General features: G+C 35.4%; 1 protein-coding gene across 23 annotated transcripts in view; it reads left to right on the top strand.

The window, feature by feature from the left end:
• The window catches only part of DYM (dymeclin), a 401,742-nt gene that overhangs the window by 155,052 nt on the left and 234,527 nt on the right, over positions 1–12,163 (top strand). For 15 of the 23 annotated variants that reach the window (XM_074022283.1, XM_074022278.1, XM_074022282.1 and 12 more), the window contains one exon: positions 11,972–12,154. In XM_074022283.1, coding sequence (XP_073878384.1) covers positions 11,972–12,154 — 183 coding nt within the window. The remainder of the gene's footprint in view (positions 1–11,971; positions 12,155–12,163) is intronic. The other 8 variants (XM_074022284.1, XM_065533851.1, XM_005586742.4 and 5 more) reach the window with 1 other exon arrangement.

Here is a 12,163-nt window from a genome sequence, read left to right on the forward strand (position 1 = left end):
AACATGTATACATGGTAGCCTCCTAATGAATATCCCATATTAGAATGAAGACCTCTTGATTCATTAATTTGAAATCTTCTTTTTCAAATACTTACATGTGTCCCTTTATTTCAAAGATTTTAGTTTTACAGTGCTTCCTGAACTCCCATCTTATTCCTCTCTTTAGGTTGATGACTTTGCTATTGCTAACTTTAAGGTTTGAGGCACTGTGCTCCATAACTCAGGCTTGCTTCTTGGTATTATCAATGAAATCAAAATAGAGTTTTGGGGAGAAACTCTTTCTATCTTTCCTTGAATATTACTTTCAACCAGGAAGTAGTAGTTACCCAAGGATTCTTTTACCTTTGGCCCATGATGATCTTGCACAGAACCAATCCTTAATTCCCAGAAAACTAACAGCCAGAGACCTATATGGAAAACATGACTTACTGGAGGTAGGAATATATCTATACAATGTACTTTATTACATCTGCTGTAATTTGGTTTATATTTACTCCTTCATAAGTAGAACTAAAGTTCACTTGAGTTTTTGCAATATAAGCAATTAGCGTAAGATTTTCCTATGTAGAAACTTTGTTTTTTGGTTTTGTTTTTTTTGGAGATGGAGTCTTGCTGTATTGTCTGGGCTTGAGTGCAGTGGCACAGACATCAACTCGGTGTAATTTCTGCTTCCCAGGTTCAAGCAGTTCTTCCGTCTCAGCCTCCCAAGTAGCTGGGACTACAGGCATGCACCACCATGCCTGGCTAATTTTTAGTGTTTTAGTAGAGACAAGGTTTCACTGTGTTGCCCAGGCTGGTCTCAAACTCCTGAGCTCAGGCAACCTGCCCACCTCGGCCTCCCAGAGTGCTAGGATTACAGGAGTGAGCCACGGCATCCAGCCTACTATGTAGAAACTTTTATTTGTAGTTTCCAAATTCATTCTTTTTGGTTACTATATTGTTAAAGTTAAGAAGTTTATTCTTTATGTTTTTGAGTATATCAAAATATATATAGTAGATTGTTTCTGATAAAATCTCATACATAATTCAGGCTTCAATCTAGACTTTTATATGGAGAAAGAATTTCATATGAATATATAATATATAGAGAGCATGATATAAAATGTATACATTTATGTATACATTATTTATATAAAATGTATACATTTTATGTATATACACATATATGTATATACATATATAATCTATATTTTATATGTATATATATCTATGTTTATATATAACTATATATTTATATATTGAGCATGATATATAAAGTATATATTTTATATTTTTATATACGTATAAATATATATTTAATATACATCTATTTGTATAATATATACATTATATTATATATAAATAATATATAAAATATATAAATGTGTGTATATTAAATATATAAATATATGTATATATTATATACATGTATATTTATATATACATTTTACATATAAATATATACTTTATATATCATGCTCAATATATAAATATATAATATATATTTTATATGTATATTCATATGAAATTCTTTCTCCACATAAAAATCAAGACTGAAGCCAGAATTATGTAAGAGATTTTATCAGAAACAGTCTACAATATATATCTTGATACACTCAAAAACATAAAGAATAAACTTCTTAACTTTAACAATATAGTAACCAAAAAGAATGAATTTGGAAATTACAAATTTTATATATAAATATATATTTTATATGTATATAAAATATAGATTTTTTTTTTTCTTGAGATGGAGTCTTGCTCTGTCGTCCAGGCTGGAGTGCAGTGGCACAATCTCAGCTCACTGCAAGTTCCACCTCCCAGGTATACACCATTCTCCTGCCTCAACCTCCCGAGTCGCTGGGACTACAGGTGCCCACCACCACACCCAGCTAATTTTTCGTATTTTCAGTAGAGACGGGATTTCACCATGTTAGCCAGGATGGTGTTGATCTCCTGACCTCGTGATCCGCCCACCTCAGCCTCCCAAAGTGCTGGGATTACAGGCATGAGCCACCACGCCTGGATCATATGAATATTTTTATATAAGATGTAAAAAATCAATCTGTAAAAATGCAAAATTTAAAAAATTCTCATTGTTTTCCTATTTAATGTAATACGAAAGATTGTGCTAGATCCTAGGAGTACAAAGGAATCAAACCCTGGTGAAGGAGGGAAGGCCCTCTCTCAGGGAACCCACAGTTTAGCAGGAAAGATGGGTATGCATGCCAAGGCTGTGTAGTAGTGGAGGGTGGACAGGGTGTTGCAAGGTTAAAGTCTGTATATCGTAGAGGAACCGTTTTAGGAACAGGTCTTGTTTTGTTTGAAGAAGTAGTCTCTGGTGGTGGTATACACTGTCAGATGCTTAGAGACTTGTCTGTTTTCCTAAAGGGTAATATTTCCAAAACTTCAGCCACATCCATGCCACTGCCATGATTTTGTCTTATATGAGTACAACTTGAATTCCAGTTTACTTAGTTCACTTTAGAATGACTTACTTTTTCAAAATTGTAAGCTTATTATTTACTTTATTCTTTTACTATATGGTAAAGTCCTTGACCCTTCTGAGATGGATATGCTAGTTATATATATGTCTAATATACATAACTATTAAAGGTTTTTTTTAAGTTTTCCTCTGCTTACACTGTCATCATTGATCATGTACCGTTTTGGGAAACCCTGCTTTAGGGGATGACAACGGGACATATGGAACAAAGTTTCTGGGAACCAGACATGGACTTGTTTAAAGGAAGGGTTGTCTGTCCCTCCAAGCTGGTAGCACCCTTTCCTGTTTCATGGATCATAGTTAATTTGTTTATTGTTTTTGCATATGTGGGTGAGATAGGATTTATCTCTGAGGGCACAAGACTTTTACATTTATTTTGTTTCCTTTTATGCTTTACATTTTAAAATATTACCTGGCTCATCTAAGTTTCTCATATATGTTTATTGTAGGGATACGTGAACCAGGAGTTTTACTGAGACAGCTGAATTCTAGTACCTTTCAGGGTTGTTCATTTTTGAAAACATGTAAACAGGAGTCGATCTTCGTAATTACTTAAATATTTCAGTGGATTTTTTCAACTTTTCGGAAACAGTTCTGTTTTCTATTCTTCAAGGAATTAAACTTTTAAAAAAACTTTCATATGGCATATATTATGCCAGATTATAAGTCAGAGAGATTCTGACAGAGTGTTTTTTTTTTTTTTTGGAGACGGAGTTTCGTACTTGTCACCCAGGGTGGAATGCAATGGTGCAGTCTCAGCTTACTGCAACCTTTGCCTCCCAGGTTCAAGCAGTTCTCCTGTCTCACCCTCCTGAGTAGCTGGGATTACAGGCACTCGCCACCAGGCCTGGTTAATTTTTGTATTTTTTAGTAGAGACGGGGTTTCACCATGTTGGCCAGGCCGGTCCTGAACTCCTGACCTCAGGTAATCTACCTGCCTTGGCCTCCCAAGGTGCTGGGATTACAAGCATGAGCCACCATGCCCAGCCGCTTCTGACAAATTTGAAACTACAAAGGAGGATAAAATGTTTTACTGTGCTATGAATTTTAAAAAACATTTTTCCTTTGTTCCCCCTGTGTTTTTTTTCTTTCTTGAGATGGTCAAAGCATTCCTTTTGGGAGACAGGATGGGTTAGTACTATCATGTTGTTTTGTGTTAGGAAAATTGAGTTTGACTCAAAACTGTTTTAGGAACTAGCAGTCACCAGATATTTCAAGAGTGCTTTAAGTGTAAACACATGTAAAAAGGTGAAACTATTAGTGACCCTTTTTTCTCCTTTCCTAGCATTATAACATGATTGGCTGTCGTTCAAGGTTGTGTATGTTACTGGTTTACATTCATTTTTAGGCTGGCAAAAATAGGTGTTGGAGACTGCGTTTTCTTAATATATATGTTGATTACATAGAAGAAGTGATACTTGAGGATTATGCCCTTTAATAAAGATGCAACAGCAAGTATGATTTTTTTTTCTGATTACACCAACACTGTTTCTTTTAGGAAACATTGTTGTTCTAAGGCTGTGCTATTAATTTTTTTCTATTTAAATTTTATTGTTTCTTTTGCTGTATGTTCATTTTAGAAATCAAAGCATTTTGATGAGGAAAAAAATCACCCAGCATATAAACATAAGCACTGTGAGCATACTATATACCCGTCACCGTCATTATCGTCATCGATCTACACAGAGGGATACATACTGTGCTTTTCTTGTTCTTCATGGTAAACTTTTTAAGTGTAACTTACAGAAAAGTGCATAATTAGCATGTGGCTCAAGTAATTATTATAAAGTGAATGTGTTCAGTCAGGTGAAATAATTCCAGCACTCCAGAACCTTCTCTCCAACACTCTAACAAACAAATGGAGAAACATTCCATGCTCATGGATAGAAAGAATCAATATTGTGAAAATGGCCGTACTGCCCAAAGTAATTTATGGATTCGATGCCATCCCCATCAAGCTACCATTGACTTTCTTTACAGAATTAGAAAAACCTACTTTAAATTTCATATGGAACCAAAAAAGAGCCTGTATAGCCAAGACAATCCTAAGCAAAAAGAACAAAGTTGGAGGCATCATGCTACCTGACTTCAAACTATACAATAAGACTACAGTAACCAAAACACCATGGTACTGGTACCAAGACAGATATATAGACCAATGGAACAGAACAGAGGCCTCAGAAATAACACCATGTATCTACAACCATCTGATCTTTGACAAACCTGACACAAACAAGCAATGGGGAAAGGATTCCCTATTTAATCAGTGGTGTTGGGAAAACTGGCTAGCCATATGCAGAAAACTGAAACTCGACCCCTTCCTTAGACTTTATACAAAAATTAACTCAAGATGGATTAAAGACTTAAACGTAAGTTCTAAAATCATAAAAACTCTGGAAGAAAACCTGGGCAGTACCATTCAGGACATAGGCATGGACAAAGACTCCATGACTAAAACACCAAAAGCGATGACAACAAAAGCCAAAATTGACAAACGGGATCTAATTACACTAAAGAGCTTCTGCACAGCAAAAGAAACTGTCATCAAAGTGAACAGGCAACCTACAGAATGGGAGAAAATTTTTGCAATCCGTCTGTCTGACAGAGGGCTAATATCCAGAATCTACAAGAACTTAAACAAATTTTCAAGAAAAAAAGCAAACAACCCCATCAAAAAATGGGTGAAGGATATGAACAGACACTTCTCAAAAGAAGATATTTACGCAGCCAACAAACATATGAAAGCTCATCATCACTGGTTGTTAGAGAAATGCAAATCAAAACCACAGTGAGATACCATCTCATGCCAGTTAGAATGGTGATCATTAAAAAGTCAGGAAACAACAGATGCTGGAGTGGATATAGAGAAATAGGAACACTTTTGTACTGTTGATGGGAGTGTAATTTAGTTCAGCCATTGTGGAAGACAGTGTGGTGATTCCTCAAGGATCTAGAATCAGAAGTACCATTTGACCCAGCAATCCCATTACTGGGCATATACCCAAAGGATTATAAATCATTCTGCTATAAAGACACATGCACACGTTTGTTTATTGCAGCACTATTCACATAGAAAAGACTTGGAACCCACACAAATGCCCATCAGTGATAGACTGGATAAACATATACACCATGGAATACTATGCAGCCATAAAAAAGGATGAGTTCATGTCCTTTGCAGGGACATGGATGAAGCTGGAAACCATCATTCTCAGCAGATTAACACTGGAACAGAAAACCAAACACCGCATGATCTCACTCATAAGTGGGAGCTGAACAATGAGAACACATGGATACAGGGAGGGGAACATCACACGCTGGGGCCTGTCATGGGGTGGGGGGCGAGGGGAGGGATAGCATGAGGAGAAATACCTAATGTAGATGATGGGTTGATGGGTGACCTGCGTGTTCTGTACATGTATCCCAGAACCTAAAGTATAGTAATAAGACAAAACACTTGTCAACACCAGATTTGTTCTTTTAGTTAATTTTAGTATTTAGTATTTTTTAGTTTTAGTTAGATGGATTTCAAGAGTTCGTTTGGAAGACCCAAGGGATACAATTAAGGAACTTTGGGAACCGTCCTAAATTTGGTTTTTGGAACACAAGGAAATATATTGTAACTTTCCTTATTTTTCTGGTGGAGAGGTTTTTTTTTTTTTTTTTCCAACAGGAAAATGGAATTCCACTAAGATTCTTGGGTCATACATAGATCAGAGGCTTGGACCGGCAAAGAGAAATGAACTTTTGGAAGAATCTTTGTCCAGTATTATGGGCCAGTTTAAACTGTAATGTAGGCAGTGACAGGCTGCTTCATCTCTCCCTGCAGTACTGTTTACCAGAAAAAGGAAGGAAGGCTGTGTGTGTGTGTGTGTGTGTGTGTGTGTGTGTGTGTGTGTGTCTGTCTGTCTGTCTGTCTGTCTGTCTGTCTGTGTTGGTGGATTCAGGGAAAGATGGAGAAGCTTCCCAATAAAATGTTCGTTTATCTGAAATTTGAAGCAGCTTCTCAGCTCTCTTGGAAAATCTTGAAGAAAGGAGAGTGAATCTGTGTTGAAAGGGAATCAGAATTTTGTATGTGCAATTTGTTCAGTAGTAGTCAACTCATTTCCACTAGCAATGAAGATGAGCAGCTGTGAAGAGGATCCAAAAAACACTTCTATTTGACCTTGGGGAGCGTGTTGTGATTATTTTTGTTGCAGATTGAACTTTGTAATTGTGTTTCCCATTTTTCTGAATCCTGGAACACAAAGTGATGGATATGGGAGCTGACTGTCATGGAGCATACTCTGAGTGGAAGAAAATGGCTTTAAATGTTTTAAAATGATACAAATAAACAACACAAATCAATCTCAAAGCAAATAATTAATACTTGGCTACTGGCTGTACCTTCTTAATAATTTTGATTTTCTTATTAAATGTCTCAAGTTCTTCAACTATGTCATGAGGATTGTTTTGAATAAATTTAAATTTTGGTATATAGTTACCAATTACTGACAATTTTAATTCAGATTTTCCTTATGAAAAGGAAGGAGCACATTATTTAACAGAAACTTTCCTGTGTTCCTCAGTAATCTTAAAATCCTTCCTGTATTAAAGAACAAAACAAAATACCTTTTCTTGCTGATCCTTGAGTTTGCTTATACCTATACTGAAAATTTATACCAGATGTGCAATTTGAGGTTCCCAGTATGCTCTTCTTTGGGAACCTCGAAATTTGGGGATGAGGACTATTTCCCGCTTTCCCCCATAACACCTCCTTAAAAGTTAGTAGTAAATCAATTTCAGTAATCATTAAAAAAGCTTGATATTTGTAGGCTCACAATTATGTAAGAAATTACATATTGTTATGCTATTTATAAGGTACTTTATTTTGTGTGTTCAATAAAAAGTACAAAATATTAGAAATGAACAGATGTTCACACTGAACTATTTACAATGTAAAGCAGAAATAAAAAGTATCTGCCTGTGTTAGTTCAGGAGAAACAAAACGTATCAGTTTCTTATTTTGTTATATATTGTTTATAATTTATTTACAGAAGCACTTAATTCATTTAATAAGAATTTGTGTAAAAAGGACACCTACCAATTATAATAAATAATAAAAATATGTATATGCAAAGATTAAAAAATATCACATCCATTGTCATGGTCCTCGATATAATCAGAGCTAACATGTTGATGATTTTTCCCTCCAAAATTTTCAGGAGTTTTTCTGTTTTGTTGTTAAAGTAAAAATTACCGGGCTGTATCCCTAGTTCCAAAGTATTTGCATCATATTTTTGGGGGAGTTGGTGACCAGGGATTTTCCTCCTTCCCTTCCTTATTATTTTTAATTGCTTGTTATGCTTGAATACGTCTATGTTATAGAAGAGTCAAGCAATAGAGTAATACTACACTGAACAAAGTCTGAGACTCTTCTCAAGCCACCTTCACTCCCACTCTGCTCCATGACAAATGACCACTGTCTACAGTGGACCCTACCAGTGACCTGTAGATGGACTTACGTGCATAGATATGTATATGTGCAAGTTCTTAAAACAAATGGAGCATGCATATATATACATATATATTTATATATATGTAGTTTGTGAATGGCGTTTTTCACTTAGTGATTTCTGATAAGGTTTTCCTATATTCCTCATACTAATGGGATCTATATTGTTCTGTTATTTTAATTTTGTTCTTTTACATTTATTTTTAAAGAAATAAATATATTATTACTGGGGGAAAATTAAACTATACAAGTAAAACAAAAGTCTTCCTTGAATTTCATGCAATCCCACTTCATCCTCTAGAGAGAATCTCTGTTTCCAGTGTGATGTATACTTTGTCCTTCTTGTTTTTTAAAAATATGTTGATATATGCATGTACATATGGATACATATATGGTTTGGTAAGTGATTTTTAAAATTGTTACATTAGTTTTTCTGCAACTTGTTTTTTTCACTTAACGGTATTTCCTTGTTGGTACATAGACATCTACATATTTATATTGTATTCCATGGCATAGTTTAACCATAGCTCATTTTACCATTGTTACTGGGGAGCATTTGTATGTTGTTTACATTATTGGACCATTATAAACAATATTAAACATTCCTATACATGCTCTTTTGTGTGCCTATTCAAGTATTCCCTGGTATAGGAAAAAAAAAAAAAAAGAATTGCTAGGTTCATGAGTATGTGCATTTTATTTTCAATGAAAACTGCCAAATATGCTTTAAAAAGTCCTCTACCACTTGGATCTCTTAGTGTTGGTAATTTCCTATACCTTTACTGATACAACTGAGTATTATCAGTCTTTTAAAAATTTTCTAGTCTTATGGGTCATCTCATCACATTTTTAAAAATTATTTTTATTGTTTGTACTTTTGTTGCCCATTTAAAAAATATATATGTATTTGAGATAGGGGCTTATTCTGTTGCCCAGATTGGAGTTCAGTGGCACAGTCACAGCTTACTGTAGCCTCAACCTCCTGGGCTCAACTGATCCTCCTGCCTCAGCCTTGTGAATAGCTGGGACTACAGGCATGCACCACCATGCCCAGCTATTTCTTTTTAAATTATTATTATTTGTAGAGACAAGGTCTCACTGTGTTGCCCAGGCTGGTCTTCAACTCCTGGGCTCAAGTTCTCCTGCCTCAGCTTCCTTTGTTGCCCATTTTAATTTTGGATTACTTTTTTTTTTTTTTTTTTTTACTGATTTGTAGATTTTTAAAAAAATCCTTTTGTTATACATATGTCACTTGTCTTTGTGATGTATTTTATCATGTAAAAGTATTTAATTTTTAAATGGTCAAATGAGTATTCTTCATGTATTCTTGAATGTTGTTTCTTGCATAAGAAAAGGGCTTCCCTGATTCAAGGTTTATACACATATTTCTATAATTGAATACTAAGAAAATTTTATTGTCCCAAGAACACTTAAGAGAATTTTATCCTTTTCTTACTGATCTGGCACACTACCTTTATCATAATCTTAATGATAAAATACATGTAGCTCTGTTCTGACCTAATTTCTCTTCTGTTGACCTATTTTTCTTCTCTGCTGCTAAATCACACTTCTACATGACTATAGCTTTATACAAATTTTACTATGTGAATGGATGTATACTTCCCCAGGTCAGTCTCAGAATTGTTTTCTTATGTATTTTTTCATGTAGAAATGTTTTATTTACACTATTGCAAAATATCACGTAAAGTCTTGTTGGTATTTTGATGGTTATTATACTGAATTTTAGATTTACTGAAAGACATTTGACTTTTTTTTTTTGAGACAGAGTCTCACTCTGTCACCCAGGCTGGAGTGCAGTGGCATGATCTCAGCTCACTGCAACCTCTGCCTCCCAGGATCAAGAGATTCTCCCGCCTCAGCCTCCCAAGTAGCTGGGAGTACAGGCATGTACCACCACACCTGGCTAAATTTTTGTATTTTTAGTAGAGATGGGGTTTCACTATGTTGTCCATGCTGGTCTCGAACTCCTGACTTCAGTTGATCCATCTGCCTTAGCCTCCCAAAGTGCTGAGATTACAGGCATAAGCCACTACACCTGACCTAGATTTGACATTTTATAGTATTGACTCTTTTTTTTCCAGAAACATGTTATGCCTTTACATTAATTCAGATCTCATATGGTCTTCAAATTCTATGGTCGTCAGCCTGAAGGTCTTCTCTATTTTAGGTTTATTCCTGAATATTTCATTGCATTTGTTGCTATTTTGATTGGAAGTAAATATATTTTCTAATTATTTATTGATTGTGTATCAAGCTTTTGATTTTTATTGTTGTTGGTATTGACCATATAGCCATAGTACTGCACCAAAATCTTCTATTAGTTCTAATAGTGTGTCAGTAATGGAGTATCAGGTGACTGTCTTTTATATTCTAGAACAAGTAACTCCGTCCAATAGAAATATAATAGAAGCCACATATGTAATTTTAAATTTTCTAGTGGTCATGTTCAAAAAGTAAAAAGAAACAGGTGAAAGTTATTTTAATACTTTAACTCAGTGTATCTAAAATATTTCAACATGTACTTAGCATAAAATATTAATGAGATAATTTACATTCTTTTTTTTGGTATTAAGTCTTTAAAATTTCATGTATATTTTATACTTATAGCACAATGTGATTTGAGCTGCAGTAGTCTCACTTTAAATGCTCAGTAACCACAAGTGGCTAGTGGCCACTGTACTAGACAGTGCATTTTTTTTTTTTTTTTTTTTGAGATGAAGTTTTGCTCTTGTTGCCCAGGCCGGAGTGCAATGGCGCGATCTCGGCTCACCGCAAACTCCGCCTCCCAGATTCAAGCAATTCTCCTGCCTCAGCCTCCCGAGTAGCTGGGATTACAGGCGCATGTCATCATGCCCGGCTAATTTTTTTGTACTTTTACTAGAGACGGGGTTTCTCCATGTTGGTCAGGCCTCCCAAAGTTTTGGGATTACCGGTGGCGTGAGCCACCGCGCCCAGCCTGGACAGTACATTTCTAAGTGGACCAGAATATTGCTTGCAAATAATGAAATTTTTTCTCTAAAATTTTTTTGGTCTTCTTTTCTTTTGCCTTAATGTTTTTGCTTGGACATCAGTAGTACCATGCTGATGTTGATGATGATATTAATGCGAATACTTGCAATGTTTGACCACTATGAATTTCTGGCTAGAGGTTTCCTTCCCGTTCTGGTTTGTAAGAATTTTTCTTTAAATCAGAAACCAATTTTAAGTTTAAAATATATATATATATTTAAATATATTTATGAAAATGTGGAAACTCTTGAGTGACCATATTTTTTATCTTAAAAAATAGAAATAATACTTTTAAAATGGTGAACAATTCTTGTATTTTAGAAACAAAGCCTCTCGATCATAATGCATTTATTATTATTATTATTTTTTTTTTGAAATGGAGTCTTGCTCTGTTGCCCAGGCTGGAGTGCAGTGGCATGATCTCAACTCACTGCAACCTCTGCCTCCCAGGTTCAAGCTATTCTTTTGCCTCAGCCTCCCAAGTAGCTGGGACTACAGGCACCTGCTATCACACCCAGCTAATTTTTGTATTTTTAGTAGAGATTGGGTTTCACCATATTGGCCAAGCTGGTCTTGAAGTCCTGACCTCTTGGTCCACCTGCCTCAGCCTCTCAAAGTGCTGGGATTGTAGGTGTAAGCCACTGCACCCAGCTTGCATTAATTTTTTTTTTAGCAAATTTTTCTACTAAATTTCATTTGCTTTTTAAAAAAATTTAGGTTACCTAATCATAAAAATCTCTATTTCTCTATTTTGTTTTAAATACAGTCAATCTTTGTCCAGTTTTTATAGCAACGAGGATTTTCTGGCCTTGTGAAATGTATCGACATGATTCTTGTTCTACACTTTGGAACTGCTCATTACCATGTTGTATTATACTGTATTATATTACACAGAATACTGTACAGAAATACATTCATCTCATTGGTGGTGGCACATCCTAACAGGGTGTTTTCTTCCCCAGCAGGACTCTGGACTGTCTTCACGTTAGGTGGTGTGGGCAGCAAAGCGACTGCCTCTCCAGAGCTTTCTTCCCCTCTGGCCAACCAGAGTCTCCTGCTTCTGCTGGTGTTGGCCAATCTGACAGATGCCTCAGATGCGCCAAACCCCTACAGACAAGCCATTATGTCCTTCAAGAACACACAAGGTTTGTGGT

The sequence above is a fragment of the Macaca fascicularis genome, chromosome 18, assembly GCF_037993035.2.
Source record: "Macaca fascicularis isolate 582-1 chromosome 18, T2T-MFA8v1.1".
Lineage (NCBI taxonomy): Eukaryota > Metazoa > Chordata > Mammalia > Primates > Cercopithecidae > Macaca > Macaca fascicularis.